The sequence below is a fragment of the Oncorhynchus clarkii genome, chromosome 22 (genome assembly GCF_045791955.1).
Source record: "Oncorhynchus clarkii lewisi isolate Uvic-CL-2024 chromosome 22, UVic_Ocla_1.0, whole genome shotgun sequence".
In the NCBI taxonomy this organism is placed as follows: Eukaryota; Metazoa; Chordata; class Actinopteri; order Salmoniformes; family Salmonidae; genus Oncorhynchus; species Oncorhynchus clarkii.
In genome coordinates, this window is record NC_092168.1 from 11,967,739 (window position 1) to 11,989,220 (window position 21,482).

The 21,482-nt window shown below is 40.4% G+C and overlaps 1 protein-coding gene across 3 annotated transcripts; it reads right to left on the reverse strand.

The window, feature by feature from the left end:
* Window positions 1–499: 499 nt before the first annotated feature.
* Window positions 500–19,426, reverse strand: LOC139380378 (integrin beta-2-like). Of its 3 annotated transcripts, none has more exons than XM_071123005.1 (16): window positions 19,344–19,426; window positions 16,767–16,815; window positions 16,545–16,654; window positions 10,770–10,974; window positions 9,431–9,601; window positions 8,915–9,156; window positions 7,703–7,861; window positions 7,413–7,508; window positions 7,159–7,248; window positions 5,930–6,064; window positions 3,863–4,056; window positions 3,315–3,547; window positions 2,898–3,117; window positions 2,392–2,603; window positions 1,823–1,989; window positions 500–1,497 (listed from the first exon to the last, which is right to left on the reverse strand). In XM_071123005.1, the coding sequence occupies exons 1-16, from the start codon at window positions 19,350–19,352 to the stop codon at window positions 1,432–1,434; spliced, it is 2,358 nt and encodes a 785-aa protein (XP_070979106.1). In that variant the 5' UTR covers window positions 19,353–19,426; the 3' UTR covers window positions 500–1,431. The 3 variants fall into 3 exon arrangements, with proteins under 3 accessions (XP_070979106.1, XP_070979108.1, XP_070979109.1); XM_071123007.1 differs by having other exon boundaries at window positions 530–1,497; window positions 16,770–16,815; window positions 19,344–19,423; XM_071123008.1 differs by having other exon boundaries at window positions 554–1,497; window positions 16,526–16,654; window positions 19,344–19,414.
* Window positions 19,427–21,482: the final 2,056 nt, after the last annotated feature.

Below are 21,482 nucleotides of genomic sequence, written 5' to 3' on the forward strand. Positions count from 1 at the left end.
AGCCACTCCCTCCAGCTCCTCCAACTCATTAACCAGCCCCTTGGTACTGCGGTGGTGGTGGTGCCTGGAAGTGCTTGGAAGGAGATAAAGAGAGCCTGCACCTCAGAGCTGCTTCCCTCATTGACTGGCTGCCACTGATTGCTCCCCTCCTGTGCTGCATGGGCTGGCGGACTCTCAACTCCCCTTCCCAAGGCTTATGTAAGCCTGAGGTGTTGGGCGAATGGTTAGTTCAGCTCCATGGCTCTCCCTTTGTGAAAGTGCTCTGGACGGTTGCAGGCCCTCAAAGGAGGGGCTAGGACCCAACCTCAACACTCGTGAGTAGGAGACCCAGCTCCCCCGCCTATCTCCCTAGTCCCCCCCCCCCCCCCCCACAATAGGAAGATGAGAGATTTGTTTATAATATAAATTTGAATATTAACAATATCGAGAAAGGAAGGGAGAGAAGCACTGCTAGTGTACACAAAAGTAGATGTTTGTAGGTTATTAAAAAAATGTGCTCTGTTGTTGTGATGACTGCAGAGTGCATCACATTCTCTTTCTTTGATTCATGAGCTGGAGTCCATCAAATCAAGAGAGTTTTATTTCATAATTCACTTGCTTCTTTATACACTATTTACTCATGATGATGTACAGTCATGGTCCATTGCAGATAACTACATAAAAGCTACAAAAATAATTGCTTAAAGGTCCAATGCAGCCATTTTATCTCGATATCAAATCATTTCTGAGTAACATGTGATTGTTTTCATTTTAAATTGTACCAAAAAAAATCTTAGCAATGAGACATTTCTCAAGCAATAATTTAGCGAGGACTGTCTGGGAGTGGTAATACTGAAAACTAGCTGTTATTGGCAGAGAGGTTTGTTACTATTTCTTATTGGTCTATCAACTAATTTGCCGCCTGGCGATGTCACCAGGCACCAAAACTCCATCCCACCAAAACAGGCTGACATTTCAGGTGGTCTTTTCAAACAGCTCTTACACTAATAGGGCACTATCATTCTTTTTACAATTTCACAGTATTATTCCAACCTCAGTGTGGGAATATGTATAAAACACTGGAGAATTACGCTGACTGCATTGGGCCTTTAATAGGTTTCATGAAGTTGAACAACGTGTCCAACTTTTTACACACCAGTTTATAATCCCTAACAAAATAAAACCAGGCTTGCACAAAACTATTCGGTGCTTTTCTAAACAAATTCCTGCATTTAATCGAGCTAAAATGGAATTGACTCGAACTAGACATAAGATAATGTAGCAACACTCCAGCAGTACAAGTTTCGAGTCATTCTCTAAATGTTCAGACACACAAAAAGACAGACCAATGTAGAAATTAAATGAACTAATCTACATAAATGCACATTAAAACAGAAACAATAAATGTATGCATTTGCATCCAACCGAATGTCTTGACTGACTTCTCTGAAGTTATTCTCCACTGAAGGTAGGGTTAGCCACGGTGGTGGTTGCCTCCTGGAATATTGGATTCTTATTCTGTTGAGAGGACAAATGAGAAATTACAGAAGAGCCGTAATGTTTGGAACTCAGATGTCTGGAGCGATAGACACAGCATCATGTTTTTCCATAGCTGCCGTTTTTGCCAGCCATACATTTAGGGCAACTGACATACAAGGTTAATAAAAATCACAACGCTGGCGTGGATTTTTGACTTTGTACAATTACGGATCAAATCTCGCAAGAGTGTTTTAGGAACGAGCCCCCCCCCCCGCCCCCCCCAGGTTGTGTAGTGTAGACCACTGCTGTGCAGTTTTGCCATCCACAAAGTGATGGTTTTTATGTGCAAGCAAATGTCACTCACCTCTGACCACCTGGTTTTCTGCGCCTCATTCATAAACTTGCGGTACTCCTTCAGGTCTTGCAATGTGAAGAGGACTTTGATGAAGAGCAGGATCAGGATTCCGATGACAGTCACGCCTACGATGGAGCCTCCAATGATGGCGTAGATGTTTGGCAACTTGGGACACTCTAACACGTTTAGGACGGACATAAACACACGTCAGTTTAGGCAGTCCTGGAAGCTATCACAGGTTTATGTTTCTGCTGTGAAAACACTTGGTTACACTTCGTTTTGACGTCGTTCCCTCTAGCAGGTTAACATGCAATTAAGATGCGTCTAACCATGTTAAATCTAGCTTTCCCACATCAGCAAAGTTGCCACTTACCTGGGGAAAAAATGTAACTGATAGTTTATGGAGTATATTTGCATGTAGGGGAAATTTCCTGGACCCAGATTAAGCTGACTAAAAAGATGACTGATGCCCTTCAAACAATATGGGCGGTCAATTAACCCCGGCACATATTTCTGTCTCTGTGGGCAATGAAGGTAACATGGGCATACTTTTCAGTTGCACAAGACATGTCTCTTACCTCTGGTCTTTAGTATTTGGGCGGTGTAGTTGTCCTCTCCGTCCAACTGTTTAATGGCAAAGAACACCCGGCAGCTCTCCACATCCCTCACATCACAAGGCTTACCAGGTGGCAACGTCTCCACCATCTTGAATTCACTAATACTCGTACAGGCCTGGGAGCAGTTCTTACTGAATGGGCCTGTCTGAAAGCCCAGACACTCAATGCATTTCCTGAAAACAGAAGAACAAGAGGTAAATAGTGAGAAACGTCATTGCTCAACGTTTCCTCTCTTCTTTATTAACACATAAATGCATGCTTTGATTAAAAAAATCTTCGTTTTGAGTAAGATGGCAACACCCAGAAATTGTATTTTCTATTCTCCTAGGTATTCCTTTACGATCCATGATAGCCATCGTTGTCCTGTGGCTTTTAACGTGTACACAATGGCTCCAACAACATTACCCCAAGGGGCCAGTGAAAAAGGTGTTTATGTGAGTGGAAAAGGAGGGCCCAGGCCATTTTACCCCTTGGTTATACAGGTGGTTTGGCAGGCGGGACAGGTCAGACAGTAGGGCCGCTGGTAGCCCTCCATACACTTGCACTGGTTACACTTGCACGTGCCCCTGCCGCTGCACACACTCCCGCTTGGTGTGCGACACTGCTCGTCCGACTTCTTGCATTGGCAGGCGGTGCCCTCGTACCCGGGTTTGCATTCGCAATTTTTGCAGCGGCATTTCCCGTTCCCTTCAACACAGAGAAGTGATCTTATGTCAGAGTTTTGAATGTAGCTTAAATCAGAACGGAACTGTCATTAACAGAACGTGTTCTTTCTATTGTTATACACAAATGCACGCATATGTTTTCATCTATATTTCCTATGTTATCTATTATCTACCCCCCCCCCAAATTGATACAGTATTTTCCTATATATCAGACTCCACCTCCACACAGTTTGTTCTGGAACTTCTCGCAGCTCTCGTTTTCACACTCGCAATTCGTGCCGTAGTAGGTGCTGCCGCCTGGTAAGGTGTAGCACTGGCAAATGCCACACACACAGTCCCCTCGTCCTTCACACTCCGTGCCGTTGTCCTTCCGGCACGCCGCTCTCAGAGAGCTCTCGTCCTTCTCCCCGATGGAGCACTCACACTTCTGGCCCACGAAGCCGGCTTTGCAACTACACAGAGTTGGGGAAAATAGGCAAATGTACAGATTGCTTGTGAATACTTTACATGTCCCCCCCCTCCCACCATGGTGACTGTGTTTTGTCCCCCCTGAATAAAGAGAAAAAAATACAGTATAGAAAATAGATGAATCATGTCAATCATGTTTCCTAGAAGGCCATTTGTTTTTCAGGTGACTCAATGCACGCAGAGCGGGAAGGAGGGTGAATCATGAATCACATATTGAATTCAATATTGACTAAATCAAAATAAGAATGATAATACTGTGTATGCTATTTTTTAAATATCCCGGCCAATGCCTGCCTTACCTGCACATGCCACAGTTGACTTGGCCCTTCCCGTTGCAGTACGAGGAATCGACCGTCACAGGGTCGTTACACTTACACTTGCAGAGAGTCGACAAGCTCACCTTCAGCTTGTCCTTCATACCCAACGGACCAATCAGGAAAGAAATTTCACTCTGCATACATTCATCCGCTGTCACTGTTACATTGAAAGACACCTGAGAGGAATTCAAGAGAGGATTTCTTTTAGAATTTTAGTCTGTTTGGATAATGTTTGTTGCTATGTATCAGGTAACTAAATGTATTCCTAAAGTATAACACATTTCACTAATTAGCCATTATATTAATTATAATGTTTATAATCCTTTTAGATGCATATAAAAGTATTTAGTCAGCCACCAATTGTGCATGTTCTCCCACTTAAAAAGATGAGAGAGGTCTGTAATTTTCATCATAGGTACACTTCAACTATGACAGACAAAATGAAGAAAAAAAATCCAGAAAATCACATTGTAGGATTTTTTATGAATTTATTTGCAAATTATGGTGGAAAATAAGTATTTGGTCAATAACAAAGTTTATCTCAATACTTTGTTATATACCCTTTGTTGGCAATGACAGAGGTCAAATGTTTTCTGTAAGTCTTCACAAGGTTTTCACACACTGTTGCTGGTATTTTGGCCCATCCCTCCATGCAGATCTCCTCTAGAGCAGGGCTGTTGCTGGGCAACACGGACTTTCAACTCCCTCCAAATATTTTCTATGGGGTTGAGATCTGGAGACTGGCTAGGCCACTCCAGGACCTTGAAATGCTTCTTACCAAGCCACTCCTTTGTTGCCCAGGCGGTGTGTTTTGGGTCATTGTCATGCTGAAAGACCCAGCCACGTTTCATCTTCTATGCCCTTGCTGATGGACGGAGGTTTTCACTCAAAATCTCACGATACATGGCCCCATTCATTCTTTCCTTTACACGGATCAGTAGTCTTGGTCCCTTTGCAGAAAAACAGCCCCAAAGCATGATGTTTCCACCCCCATGCTTCACAGCAGGTATGGTGTTCTTTGGATGCAACTCAATATTCTTTGTCCTCCAAACACAACGAGTTGAGTTTTTACCAAAAAGTTATATTTTGGTTTCATCTGACCATATGACATTCTCCCAATCTTCTTCTGGATCATCCAAATGCTCTCTAGCAAACTTCAGACGGGCCTGGACATGTACTGGCTTAAGCAGGGGGACACGTCTGGCACTGCAGGATTTGAGTCCCTGGCAGCGTAGTGTGTTACTGATGGTAGGCTTTGTTACTTTGGTCCCAGCTCTCTGCAGGTCATTCACTAGGTCCCCCCGTGTGGTTCTGGGATTTTTGCTCACCGTTCTTGTGATCATTTTGACCACACGGGGTGAGATCTTGCATGGAGCCCCAGATCGAGGGAGATTATCAGTGGTCTTGTATGTTTTCCATTTCCTAATAATTGCTCCCACAGTTGATTTCTTCAAACCAAGCTGCTTACCTATTGCAGATTCAGTCTTCCCAGCCTGGTGCAGGTCTACAATTTTGTTTCTGGTGTCCTTTGACAGCTCTTTGGTCTTGGCCATAGTGGAGTTTGGAGTGTGACTGTTTGAGGTTGTGGACAGGTGTCTTTTATACTGATAACAAGTTCAAACAGGTGCCATTAATACAGGTAACGAGTGGAGGACAGAGGAGCCTCTTAAAGAAGAAGTTACAGGTCTGTGAGAGCCAGAAATCTTGCTTGTTTGTAGGTGACCAAATACTTATTTTCCACCATAATTGGCAAATAAATTCATTAAAAATCCTACAATGTGATTTTCTGGATTTCTTTTTCTCATTTTGTCTGTCATAGCTGAAGTGTACCTATGATGCAAATTACAGGCCTCTCTCATCTTTTTAAGTGGGAGAACTTGCACAATTGGTGGCTGACTAAATACTTTTTTGCCCCACTGTACATGTTTACAAGTAATTAAATACATATTTAATGAATGTTTTGTCAACAGTCTATTAATGCTTATTCATTAAAGTTAAGTGTTACCATATTATTTTTGGTATGGGATAGTGTTGCTGCTGAGCTCTTACCATCTGTCCCACTCCCACATTGTTACACACTCCTTTGTCCCCTGAGGGTCCCCCTTCAGGACAGAGCGGAGTGTAAGTGACTCTCACGTTGTCAAGGAGAGCATCATGAGTCACCGTCACTTTGGAGGAGAGCCTCTGTGTCAGAGACACAAAACAGTCTTTGAGCTGACACCAACTGTCACACCCTGACCATATTTTGCTTTGTATGTTTCTATGTTTTGTTTGGTCAGGGTGTGATCTGAGTGGGCATCCTATGTTGTGTCTAGTTTGTCTGTTTCTGTGTTTGGCCTGATATGGTTCTCAATCAGAGGCAGGTGTTAGTCTTTGTCTCTGATTGGGAACCATATTTAGGTAGCCTGTTTGGTGTTGGGTTTTGTGGGTGATTGTCTCCTGTGTCAGTGTTTGTACCACACGGGACTGGTTTCGGGTTTTCACATTTATTGTTTTGTAGTTTGTTCATGTATAGTTTTTCTTATTAAAAAAACATGAACTTCAACCACGCTGCGTATTGGTCCGCCTCTCCTTCAACGAAAGAATCCCGTTACACCAACGCTACATCACCAGAAAAAACAACCCAAGAAAATCCAAACTGACACTTTATTCCTAGATATACTAGAGTTTCAAGTTTATGATGAACTCCAGCAGGGTTGTAAAGTACTTAAATAAAAATACGTTAAATGTAAAACTGAAGTAGTTTGAGGGTATATGTACTTTTTTTACTCCACTTACATTCCTAAAGAAAATATGCACTTTTTACTCCTATACATTTTCCCTGACACCAAAAAGTACTTGTTACATTTCAAATGCTCAGGCAGGACAAAATTATGGTCCAATTCCCGTACCTATAAATATCACACTAAACACAATTACTGAGTTTGTCAATTAAGAGTGTTGGCGCGTGCCCCTGTCTGTCCATTTGCTTTAATATAAGGAATTTGATGTGTGGCATTTACTTGAACTTTTACTCAAGTATGACTAACTACTTTTCCCACTGTGCTTATGTACATTTAAAACCAGACAGTAGAATTTTACTGGGTGACTTACCTTAATAGAAAATGACTCGATTAAAAGTATCTTTACTTTTACTCAAGTATGACAATTTAGTACTTTTTCCACCACTGAACTCAAGTAAAGTTTCACACATAATTACAATATGATTTCTTGGAGTACAGTTTTTTTGTTCGTTTGTGATTTGTTAAGTTAATAACAAAAGATTATAAATGTCTTACGTTGTAGGCATTTTTGATCAGTTCAACGACATTATGGGAGTCAGCGGACAACACTCCCACCTCAGACTTGGGGATCATTTTACTGAGTTCCTGGAATAAAGGTGCTGATTATGTCACAGGAATAATAAGTGCCTGCATTAGATATGTTGAAGTGTGTCAAAAATATTGGTACCGAAACCCAGGGCCTTTAGACAACATTCAAATGAATAACAGAAAGACAGAGGAAAAATTAAGGAAAGAAAGAGTCCACTTACCCTGTATACCTTCTCCATGTTCTTCGTCACAGCAAAGATTGGCTGAATGTTGTTCTTCTCTAACTGATTAGCCACTTGACCAACAGATGGGTAGTCCTACATACAGAGACACTTAACTAGTACAACCTCAACAATGCAATTGTTTAGGGACAAATGGGCTGGAATGCAGGCTTCTAAAGTCATGCGGTTCCATTCACTACGTATTTCTCATAATCTCTTATGGTATGTTTCATATAGTTTTGTTGAGGACCAATGATACTGATCTGAGTGCGCCGCATGTCATCACATACCATTTCATTGCTCTTGCTGTACAGCTTATTGTCCATGTAACATCTCTCATCATTGGGCTCCAGTATGCCAGCCAGCTTGCCATCCCCTGCCATGTGGAAGCCATCGTCGGTGGTCAGGACGATAAGCCGAGTGCTGCTATTCCTCCAGCCAATCCTTTCCTGTGGAAAACAATTTGGGGCGTCATATAAAATGAATGACAAAAGAGGTGAAAAAGTATTCATCATACATTGTTAGGGGCCTGAGTTTCTCTTTCGAGTGCTACACTAGCAGTACCCTTTTTTTTTACTGCAGCCTATTGTATTGTGTAAAAATACAGAAATACCTTATATTTTTACCTTATATTTCATCATTCTGCTCCATTTCATTGAATTATGAAAATTGTTGGAATAACAATAGGCCGACTACATCTCCGTGTGAATTTTGTGTTGCAGAAGACTATTTCCCTGTTTGTCTATATAGGGCTACCTATCTACTGTACTTGCCAAGTACCTCAACTCCTCCACAGAGTTGAGCGCAGACTATAGTTTTTGTAGCTCAGTTGGTAGAGCATGTAATGCCAGGATTGTGAGCTTGATTCCCGGGACTACCCATACATCAAAAGTATGACAGCATGACTAAGTCGCTTTGGATAAAAGCGTCTGATAGATAAACTACTACCACCACCACCACTACTACTGTACTACTTCTACATTGAAATGAACCTCTGACTCCTAGTCTCTACATGTCTTTCTTCATTAGGTGAAGTCAATACTTTTTAATAAAACATTAATCAAATACAACCACCGACTGTTTCCTTATTGCTGTTGTTCGAAGATGGCAACTCAGCGCGAATGCGCATGTGCCAATTGGATCTCAATCAGGAAACAGTCGGTGGGTGTATTTGACTAACGTTTTATTGAAAAGTATTGATTCAACTAATGAAGACATGCAACAACAGAGGACAAACATGGGTACACAGTAAGTGTTTAAGAATGAAAATGTTTAAAGTATTGAAGCGTAGCGAGACAGAGGTTCATTTAATAAACTATAGTCTGCACTCAACTCCATGGAGGAGTTGATGTACAGTACTTGGCAACTTATGTACTTATCTATGATACACAATGCTGCTTCGACAACAGGCTAACCAAAAATGTCACTGATGTTCAACGTCAGTATGTTGACAGAATGTTGATTCAACATATTTTTGCCCTGTGGGATTAGACTACTCTTACCCCACAGACTGCAGCCTGCATGATGGCGTCCAGCGTCCCTTCGGGGGAGTCTAAGTTCCCAGAGATCCGCTGCTTGTTGACCTCGCTCTCAAACTCAACTTTGTTTTCCGTCATGCTAAGAACATGTCTGTAGCCAAAAGCAGGTTGGCAGTACATCTCTGTTTCGGCGCATGGCTTATTCAGCTTCTCTGGGTTGGTGTTAGTGAACGGCAGGACAGTCTTGTCTACAAAAGAGCCAAAACCTAGAGCAAAAGATAATGGTTATAGAAATGAGATTCATGGACACCCATGGACATACATTGATTTTGAGTAGGAATTGGAGCTGAGATAGACCTGGATTCAAATACTATTTGAAATCATTTGAAATACTTTAGCTGTGCTGTTGGAAGGGAACTAATAGAAAAGTCCCAAAAGTGCCAGCCCTGCCCACGTGGAACCCAAGGCAAACTGAAGCTAATGCAAATAAAATAATCAAATAGTATTTGAACAATTTGATCAGTTCTGAGATGGTGTCACCGATTCGTCCTTTTTTTGTGATGCCTTGCAGAGCGTTAAACAGTTCGTTTCCCAGAGTCTTGATGCTCCTCAAATCATCCTCCATGGAGTAGGAGAGATCCATCAGGTAGTAGAGATCAACAGGATAGCCCTCCACTCTCTGAAAGTCCAGCGTGAATGTATGAGGCAGTCCTGAAAAAAAGCAACATCAAGGTGAAAACTGAAATGCCCAAGAGAAAAGTAAAAATTAAATGAAAATATGTATTACTGTCATAAAAACAAACATACACTGCAAGGATAACAGTAATGATGAAATTGAGGATGTTTATTTTCCATTTTAAGATCCTTTTATCGTGATTACATTTGACTACTTTGAATCTGTTACAGCCATAGAGTTGGATAGAGAGCTTAAAGCCAAGGTTGGTGATTTACTGCCACCTATAGTTAGGAAATGTTCGCTGAGGAGTTTAGTTAATTGGCTGATCCCTGGTGCTGACCTGAATGAAATTCTGTTATCCTCATTTAACCCATAAAAATTTCAACCCAGTTGACTAATTCGGTGGAAAAAAATGCTCTGCCCATGCTAAAAACAGGTGTGGTTTTAGCCATTTTCATAACATGGTGGTAGTGATGGGAAACTGAGGCTTTCTGAAGGCTTTGGTGCTTTCACCAAATTGTGCCGAAAAATTGTTAATTACTCGGAGCTTCATTACCTGTTCACAATGCAATGGTCAGCAATGAATAGCAGCGTGTGATTGACTTATCTTTCTCCATTCTTTTCCTCAAATCTACATGGTTCAGCGGAAAGTCATTGGCTTTGTTTGCCTCTCGTCAGTTGGAATACCAGATTTGCATCTTACATTATCCTTCACAACTTCCATCATGCTTAAGACAGAAGTTTAAACTATACTAAATAAAACAAATTATTTGAACAACAGTTCAGAAAGTGTGGTTTCACATAAAACAATTTTCAAAATAGTGTGTCTTCAAATGGGATCATATTGTCACTTTCCTGAATGTTACATAGTTACCTGCTCTACCTGCTAACCTTTAGTACAAAACCCAAACTATATTTGTAAGTATGGGTTCCAGTAGAGGTTGGTGTTAAAAAGCAGCTTGGAATCCAAGAAAGCACCAGAACCATGGCGAAATCAGTGGGATCTCGCATTTTGCAACACACGGTTTGAAAAAGCACGTGATCAAACGAATCTTCGGACGTCATGATTTACTTCTGATAAAGTGATACACACGTATCTGCAGACTGCTTTGAAGTTAGCTGCTTCGCAATTTCGACCCATGCCTCAGATATCCGGTATCAAACGTCACATCACTACATGGTGGCCATTTTGAGAACCCTCACCTGGTCTGAGCTTCAGATTGACCTCCTGAGGACGGAGCTGGATGGGTTCCCCCTTGTCCAATGCAGTGTTGGACAGGGAGATGTTCTTAGAAGAAGAAAAGTCATTCTTGGGAGATATGATGTCTTCTTCCATGCAGCCCCTTTCTATGAGCTGAGCCCAGGTGTCACAGCGAGCTGCTTCCTGCTCCCCTGGTTTGATGAAGTTCTGGGAATGGAACAGACTGGCTTCAATTAATAAAGTACTGTGATGGAGTAGCTACAGATTTGCAGCGGGATAATGTGATTCTCCATCAGCCGTTACAAGGTAATTCTCACAAAACTGTCCATAAAACCAAACAATTCTCAAGTGTATTTTTTCAAGAAATGTCCTCTTGAATCACTGAGATGAGCATCTGTACTTATCTATTTCATATTTATGATGTTTTTTAATGAGATTATTATTATTACCGAAGCAGTTTTAGATGTCCAAAAAAGTAAATAAAATCCATATTTTTACTATAAAAAAAAATAAAAAATGCTCCCCCAATGAAAAGGCCTGATAAACATAACACTGAAAAAAAAATATTTAAAATTAAATTATACAATTATGATCAAATTAAATCAGACTTTTGCCCAATTTGAGCTATTTTGGTAATGAGAAGGCCATTCTGAAGACATATACAGTGCATTTGGTAAGTATTCAGACCCCTTGACTTTTTACATCATTTTTACGTTACAGTCTTATTGTCACACCCTGACCATAGTTTGCTTTGTTTGTTTCTATGTGTTGGTTGGTCAGGGTGTGATCTGAGTGGGAATTCTATGTTACATGTCTAGTTTGTCTAGTTCTATGTTTGGCCTGATACGGTTCTCGATCAGAGGCAGGTGTTAGTCGTTGTCTCTGATTGGTAACCATATTTAGGTAGCCTGTTTGGTGTTGGGTTTTGTGGGTGATTGTTCCTGTCTCTGTGTTTGCACCAGATAGGACTGTTTTGGTTTTTCACGTTTGTTGTTTTGTTAGTTTATTCATGTACAGTTTCTTTATTAAAGAACAATGAATAACACCCACGCTGCATTTTGGTCCGCCTCTCCTTCACCTCAAGATACGTTACACTTATTCTAAAACTGATTTTTTTTTAAATCCTGATTAATCTACACACACATAATGACAAAGCAAAAACTGGTTTTTAGAAATCTATAAAAAATAAAAACAGATACCTTTTTAAAAGAAGTATTCAGACCCTTTGCTATGAGACTCGAAATTGAGCTCAGGTGCATCCTGTTTCCATTGATCATCTTTGAGATGTTTCTACAACTTGATTGGAGTCCACCTGTGGTCAATTCAATTGATTAGACATCATTTGGAAAGGCACACACCTATATATGGTCCCACAGTTGAAAGTGCATATCAGAGCAAAAACCAAGCCATGAGGTCGAAGGAATTGTCCATAGAGCTCCGAGACAGGATTGTGTCGAGGCACAGATCTGGGGAAGGGTACTAAGAATGTCTGCAGCATTGAAGGTCCCCAAGAACACAGTGGTAAAACTGAGAAATAGGGAGAGAAGGGCCTTGGTCGGGGAGGTGACCAAGAACCCTATGGTCACTCTGACAGAGCTCCAGAGTTCCTCTGTGGAGATGGGTGAACCTTCCAGAAGGACAACCATCTCTGCAGCACTTCACCAATCAGGCCTTTATGATAGAGTGGCCAGACGGAAGACACTCCTCAGTAAAAGGCACATGACAGCCCCCTTGGACTTTGCCAAAGGGCACCTAAAAGACTCTCAGACCATGAGAAACAAGATTCTATGGTTTGATGATACCAAGATTGAACTCTTTGGCCTGAATGCCAAGTGTCACGTCTGGAGAAAACCTGGCAACATCCCTACAGTGAAGCATGGTGGTGGCAGCATCATGCTGTGAGGATGTTTTTCAGTGGCAGGGACTGGCAGACTAGTCAGGATCGAGGAAAAGTTGAACGGAGCAAAGTACAGAGAGATCCTTTATGAAAACCTGCTCAGAGCGCTCAAGAATGAGGTGAAGGTTCACCTTCCAACAGCACAATGACACTAAGCACACAGCCAAGACCACGCAGGAGTGGCTTCGGGACAAGTATCTGAATGTCCTTGAGTGGCCCAGCCAGTGCCCGGACATGAACCTAAACATTTCTAACATTTCTGGAGAGACCTGAAAATAGCTGTGCAGCGAAGCTCCCCATCCAACCTGACAGAGCTTGAGAGGATCTGCAGAGAATAAATGGGAGAAACTCCCCAAATACAGTTATGCCAAGCTTGTAGTGTCATACCCAAGAAGACTCGAGGCTGTAATTGCTGCCAAAGGTGCTTCAACAAAGTACTAAGTAAAGAGTCTGAATATTTATGTAAATTTAATATTTCCGTTTTTTATTTTGAAATACATTTGCAAAAATGTCTAAACCTCATTATGGGGTATTGTGTGTAGATTGATGAGAAAAAAACTAATACATTTTAGAATAAGGATGTAATGTAACAAAATGTGGGAAATCTGAATACTGAATACTTTCTGAGTGCATTGTAAGCAAATTAACTTAACTTGTGCTCATCTAAGGACTACTCTTCTACATTATGCATCATGGGTGAATAAAACTATTCAAAAACTGATTGGAGTTTTAACAGGAACTTGAAAAATTGTTACGGTAATAAGACATGTCCACAGACACTGTTTGTACGCAATAAATATATTAGTTCAATGTAAACATTTTTTTATGATTTATGGACAATCCACAGCAACGTTGTGTTTTATTTCAAATTAGTTTAAAAAAAACATATTTTTCAAAAAATCGTTTTTGAAATAAAACATTTTAAAACTGGTTTTAGGACAATCACCCTACAGCATAGGCAACACTATCTTCGTTCTTGAGTCGGCCAACCATGTATCTTCTAAAATGTTGGTGATTCATTTGAATTTAGAAAATTCTCCGTTATTAAAATAGAGAATGTTTTGCTCCATGAAGTAATCCAACTATGTGCATGCTGTCGTCTTGTCTATTTCAAATCTTCTCTTATTGATTAATACAGGTGGGTCCACCCTGAAGTGCCGCTTGTCATGGCACACACATTATTGGATTACTTCATGGAGCAAAAAACATTTTAATAATGTCGCAATTTCAACTACCTGCAACTTGACACAGACATTTTAGAATATGGCCGATTTGAGAACAAAGATAGTATCGCCAAGTTAAGGCTGATCGAAAATTCTCTGTCTACGCCAAACAGAAGCAATCCTGTAATGGCAAATGGAGAATCACATTAGCCAGTTACAAATCTGCAGCTAGTGATTGAGTTGCTCTGTAATCCACTCTGAATTTGTAGTAAAATGTGTTGGAATGAATTTTAAATTAGTAGGACCCCTAGTTAAGACCATCTCTCTCGGTTGGTTTCAAGAGGTCTGACTGTCAGTGTTACCAAGAAATGGAAATACAAATGGGCCTTCACATGTATATTTTAGTACTGCTGTTAGCACACCCACCCACATGCTGTGGCTTAGCACCTTCATGCATATTCTCAGCTCTGTTTGCATACACCGATTTACATAGACAACCAAATGCATGTTAGCACCTAGCTTACCCATGCATGGGTCTCAAAGAGGTGATCGTATTTAGGCCTACGCCTTGTTTATATCTATATTTTAAGCACTGCTATCACCAGTGTTGTAAAGTAATTAAGTAAAAATACTTTAAAGTACTATTTAAGTAGTTTTTTAGGGTAACTTTTACTTCACTACATTATTAAAGAAAGTAATGCACTTTTTACTCCATACTTTTTCAATGACACCCAAAAGTACTCGTTACATTTTGAATGTTTAGCAGGACAGGAAATGGTTCAAGATCCCTGGTCTTCTCTACTGCCTCTGATCTGGCGGAATCACTAAACACAAATTCTTTGTTCGTAAATGATGTCTGAGTGTTTTAGTTAAAAAAAACAAGAACATTGTGCCTTCTGATTTGCTTAATATAAGGAATTTCTAGTTATTTGAACATTTGCTTTTGTTACACAAGTATATTTTAACAATTACATTTACTTTTGATATTGAAGTATATTTAAAACCCAATTTGACCTTCTCAAGTATGACAATTGAGTACTTTTTCCACCACTGGAAATCAATCACACATAGATACAGTTGAAGTCGGAAGATTACATACACTTATGTCGGAGTCATTAAAACACATTTTTCAACCACTCCACAAATTTCTTGTTAATAAACTATAGTTTTGGCAAGTTGGTTAGGGCACCTACTTTGTGCATGACACAAGTCATTTTTCCAACAATTGTTTACAGACAGATTATTTCACTTAATCACAATTCCAGTGGGTCAGAAGTTTACATACACTAAGTTGACTGTACCTTTAAACAGCTTGAAAAATTCCAGAAAATTATGTCATGGCTTTAGAAGCTTCTGATAGGCTAATTGACATCATTTGAGTCAATTGGAGGTGTACCTGTGGATGTATTTCAAGTCCTACCTTCAAACTTTGCTTGACATCATGAGAAAATCAAAAGAAAACAGCCAAGACCCCAGAAAAAAATGTAGACCTCCACAAGTCTGGTTCATTCTTGGGAGCAATTTCCAAATGGCTGAAGGTACCACTTTCACCTGTACAAACAATAGTATGCAAGTATAAACACCGTGGGACCACGCAGCCGTCATACTGCTCAGGAAGGAGACTCATTCCTTTTCTTAGAGATGAACGTACTTTGGTGCGAAAAGTGCAAATCAATCCCAGAACAACAGCAAAGGACCTTGTGAAGATGCTGGACAAAACAGGTACAAAAGTATCTATATCCACAGTAAAACGAGTCCTATATCGACTTAACCTGAAAGGCCACTCAGCAAGGAAGAAGCCACTGCTTCTTAATCTGCCATAAAGAATAAGGTTTGCAACTGCACATGGGGACAAAGATCGTACTTTTGGAGAAATGTCCTCTGATGAAAACTCTGATGAAAACTCTGATGAAACAAAAATAGAACTGTTTGGCCATAATGACCATCGTTATGTTTAGAGGAAAAGGGGGATGCTTGCAAACCGAAGAACATCATCCCAACCGTGAAGCACAGGGGTGGAAGCATCATGTTGTGGGGGTGCTTTGCTGCAGAATGGGCTGGTGCACTTCACAAAATAGATGGCATCATGAGGGAGGAAAATTGTGGCTATACTGAAGCAACATCTCAAGACATCAGTCAGGAAGTTAAAGCTTGGTCGCAAATGGATCTTCCACATGGGCATTGACCCCAAGCATACATCCAAAGTTGTGGCAAAATGGCTTAAGGACAACAAAGTCAATGTATTGGAGTGGCCATCACAAAGCCCCAACCTCAATCCTACAGAAAATGTGTGGGCAGAACTGAAAAAGCGTGTGCGAGCAAGGAGGCCTACAAACCTGACTCAGTTACACCTGCTCTGTCAGGAGGAATGGGCTAAAATTCACCCAACTTATTGTGGGAAGTTTGTGGAAGGCTACCCAAAACGTTTGACCCAAGTTAAACAATTTAAAGGCAATGCTACCAAATACTAATTGAGTGTATGTGAACCTCTGATCCACTGGGAATGTGATGAAAGAAATAAAAGCTGAAATAAATCATTCTCTCTAGTATTATTCTGACATTTCACATTCTTAAAATAAAGTGGTGATCCTAACTGACCTAAGACAGAGACTTTTTACTAGGATTAAATGTCAGGAATTGTGAAAAACTGAGTTTAAATGTATTTGGCTACGGTGTATGTAAACATCAGACTTCTTACTGTATATGGCTCTCCTCACCAGTTGTTTGCACCACGTGCAGTACGCTCCTGATTTGATGCAGTCACTGCAGGAGTTGATCACTGTTTTGGAACATACTTTCACCTCCTGGGAGAGCACTAGGGGAATGGCTGACACACACACGCACACACACACAGACAGACACACAGGATGACTCATATTATAATTGTGAGTATTTTAAAAAAATCAAGAGGTGATTTTGCTGACTTTTTAAAAACGTACCACCTCTGCCCATCAGCAGGAGCAGGAGAGACACACACGGATACATTTCCTGGTGACAGAAAGAGGGAACAGCCATTTGTCACTCCATCAATCATGACCAAATGTCAAAGACTATTACAGTCATCTATATTTACCATTCAAGCACCAGTAAAAGTGCACTGTAGATAAACACACACTGTAAGAGCTGTACACTGTAAGAGCTCCTATACTATTAGAATATGATGCACACACGGCCACTGTCCAATATTCTGAGCAATATCAACTACTGTCTCCGACTGTCAATATTTGGTGGCCACACCTTGAATGAGTAGGTGTGTCCAAACGTTGGACTGGTACTGCGTGCATATGCAGTGCCTTTGGAAAGTATCCAGACCCCTTGATTTCTCACGTCATTACGTAACAGCCTTATTCTAAAATTGATTAAATATAAGAAAGATTCTCAGCAATGTACACACAATATTCCATGACGATAAAGTCAAAACAGGTTTTTAGAATTTTACAAGGTGTGTCCAAACAAAGTATATATATATATATATATATATATGGGGGCTTGGAAATTAGGCAGACAAATATACTGTAGATGGAAGCCACAATCCATCAATATTAAAGCAGATCTACCCACCCCTCCACCCAAACAGAAGTGTGCATCTTTCACTTTCATAGCAGCCACATACAAACAGCATCGTCAGAATGCTCGTTGTATAATTCCTTCTCACATCTACATGCTCTCCTCCTCTCATGGTTTCCTTTCGCTTCAGTGCCCAACACAACAGCTGTCTGTAACCAGGAAAAAAAAAACTCCAAACTTTTTATACCACAACCGCCTCATGCAGCCCCTACAGCGGTGTCACCATATTAGCTAACGCCATTGTCAATAGCTACTAGAACTAACCTGTTATTAAATCCGCTCCAGTGTACAGCATTGCAGTAACACTGGCGGGCCCGGGTGGCAATAAATTAACAAAACCGAAAGCTTACCTTGACTTGGACTTGAATGTGGAAAAATTGACGGGGTCTGAATACTTTCCAAATGCACTATATTTTGTTGTTATTATTAGTCATGTAGTTCTATTTATTTCATTTTTATCTAAAAATGATTTTTATGTTTCACTATATATTTTGGTAGTCCTCCCCTTCCTCCACTGAGGAGCTGTAATGGGTTTCTTCTTCCTCCTCCGAGGAGTAGCAAGGACCAGACCAATGTGCAGCGTGGTAAGTGTCCATAATGATATATTTAATAAATCAACAGAACAAAAGTACAAACAAGCCGAAACAGTCCCGTATGGGGAAAACACTAACACAGGATACAACCACCCACAAAACACAATAGAAAACAGGCTACCTAAATATGGCTCCCAATCAGAAACGACTGACACCTGCCTCTGATTGAGAACCATACTAGGCTAAACATATAGAAATAACAGAACAAAACATAGAAAAACAACACAGAATGCCCACCCCAACTCACGCCCTGACCAACTAAAATAAAGACATAAAAAAGGAACTAAGGTCAGAACGTAACAGGAGCCTCCCCTGCTGAAGACAAAGCCACTAATATGAACAGAGAGTAAAGGAGATAAAATTATCTTTCAAAAGCATAGCTGTTGTTAAATTAAATGTCCTCCATTGCCAGTATTTAAATGATTCATTACCATTATTTTCCCAAGCGGGTATCTAAGAACACATTTTTTTTTAAATGTTACCGCCCAGCGAGGTATAGCTGACAGGTTGTGAATTGGAAGACAATCAGTCATTCAGTACATATGAGTCTACAAAGTTATGGGGCTGAATTCCTGGACATTGAGAGTACTCTTCATTCAGGAATAGGTTTAATCTGGGTCTGGGAAATTGTCCCAGACTCTTGTGAAATATCTCACTTCTTAAATAGTTGGCTAGAAGTACTTAAGCAATTCACTCCTCTTAGGCATGAGCGGTCTCCCTTTTTTGCCTTACTATCATTTAGAAAAAGGTGAGAAATCTGCCACAAATATGAGTAAACTATTTTAGTTAATATTAGAAACATTAAATGCTCCACTGTCGGCTATGAATAAACCAATAAAAGCCTGATAAAACAGGCAATGAACTTTCATTTGTGATACTTTTGGATAGTTGCTGTCATTTATTTTCGTTGAGCGTCTGTTTAGCTTCTTTACTTGGTCATTAGAATTACAATGTTAGTTCTTCTTATTTATTTATATTTTTAAATGTATTTATAAATCAACCAAATTATCTCAGGGTACAGTTACACATTGGTGCTAGCTTCACATTCTAGGCCTATGCTGTGGTAGTATATGGAATAATCATATGGTGTACTATATGCCTCAAGTGTAATGGAGACTTCTTTTATGCAAATCCTTACAGGCTGATAAATATAAATTCTGAACCTAAATCCTTGATCTCCTATGGCACAATATTACATTATTATTAGTCTACATTAAAACATTAATCACAATTCACTTCTCCTAAAGATAGAAAGTCCCAATTGTTAAATTTAGTAATAAAAAAGTTATTGATCCTAGTAAAAAAATGTATCAACAAAATATACACTATAAATATAGCCGTATGGACGCTACTCACAAGAGTCATTGTGCTGCAGCTCCTATGTAACCCTCAACTCACTGTCATGGGTGTGCTCTCTATATGGTTGACTGACTGCTTGAGATGAACATCACAGTTATTTTGTAAAAAGCATACAGGAAGTATATGGAAGGAAACAGATAGGGCTACGACGGTACCAGTATGGCCCAAATTAAATCCATGCCAAAAATGTAAACACGAAGAGGTTGATGTTGAAGCAGCCAATTCTGAGTGTGTGAATAATGTGAAAAATGTGATTTTAATCCAGAAAGAGGACCGTTTCCAAATCATTTACGGGACAACAAAAATATTTTCATCCCAAAGTCATCTGTTTGACCTCCCGCAGCATGAAAGATGCCGACCAACCCTCTAGTGCACAGTCAGTACACAACATAATGTCTTAGCAGGATCAGATGGTGATAGGGGTCCCAGCAGGGTCAGACAGCCAGGGAAGACCAGTCTACAGAGCTCAGGTGAATTTTGCAGTATATTAATATCTGTGAATTATATAAATGTCCATCTTGAATATATGGGTATTCAGACCCTTTGCTATGAGACTCGAAATTGAGCTCAGGTACATCCTGTTTCCATTGATCATCCTTGAGATGTTTCTTCAACTTTATTGGAGTCAATTGATTGGACATGATTTGGAAAGGCACACACCTATCTATATAAGGTCCCACAGTTGACTTTGCATGTCAGAGCAAAAACCAAGCCATGAGGTCGAAGAAATTGTCTGTAGCCTATTTGAAGGTCAGTTGGTAATATAATAAGCTATAGCCTAATAAGTTGTTCCCTGTTACAAATGGTAACAGGAACCCTGCGCTGCCTAAATAGTGCAATACTGTATCAACCCCCTCAAAATGCCCTAATTCTTCATGACACCCCTAATGCAGGTCCACTGATGTCGGAATTTGCCTACATATTCAATCTAAGTATTTGCTTTACAAAATGCAATATTCCCATCATTTTTGATGATTGTTTTCTCATTACTCACAAGAAAATCACTAGGTCTACTAAGTTGGACCAATCCTAGGACCAATCCACTGCTCATAACTAGTAGATAGGCTCACTGCTCATAACCTATATCAATCAGCATTGGTACAGGTGCCTTTCTTAGTAGGCTATAGTTTGTGAACTGTGTATTGAACAGACATCAATTAATTTTGGCAAAACAACTATCAAATCATATGCTGTGACATTGCAAGTGGCATCAGTGGCTGCATCAACACTTTTTATTATGTCAAAATAATGAATTCATACTATGTAATCGATTGAAACACACACACACACACACACACACACACACACACACACACACACACACACACACACACACACGCACACACACACACACACACACACACACACACACACACAGTGACTTGTTAGTGCTTAATGCATTTATTTATGAAGACCTTTACTTCACTTACTTATTTTAGAAGCTGATGATGTTGCCATAGTCTACAACCGGAAGAAACGGGAGGAGAGGAGGTGAGGAGAGGAAACATGGCAACAAATGCACTGAAATAACACTTTGCTTCTCCACTAGCGCATCACAAGGCAAATTATATTTCTCTGGGTGGGTTCAGAAGGTGAGGGGTCAGGGGTCAACGTCAGGAGACCAGGCTGCTCCCGAGGGAGCAGAGGCAGGGTTGCTGAATGATTTCAGAAAGCATAGCAGTTGTTATCTGAGCTCTCAGCAATAGGGCCAGCTTTTGCTAGGTGTTCCTGGTGTTTCCTTGGTCTTGTGTCAGTTCACTCAATCTTCTCTTCAAGAGGCAGAGAAGGCCATTCCTCCCTCCACTGCATTACCTGTAAGTAATAAGTAAAGCGCTAAATTATTGACAATTCCACTACACTGCTGAGACTAGGGGAAGTGCAGAAAGTTCACATTCTGTTCAAAACATGTCGCTGAATATTAATATTTCTAAGGAAGGAGGCAAAAGAGCAACAGTTTAGTTTCAGTTCCTCATAAGGCAGGCCAGTTACACAAACACTAACACACACACACTTCCACGCCCAAGAAAGTCCTAGACTTAGGCAGGTCATGACACTACCAGTGAGAGGAACATACTGTGTTTCTGCCTAACAATAGAGAATGATGCTTTATCGTAGACATGCAAGGTGGTGCCTAGT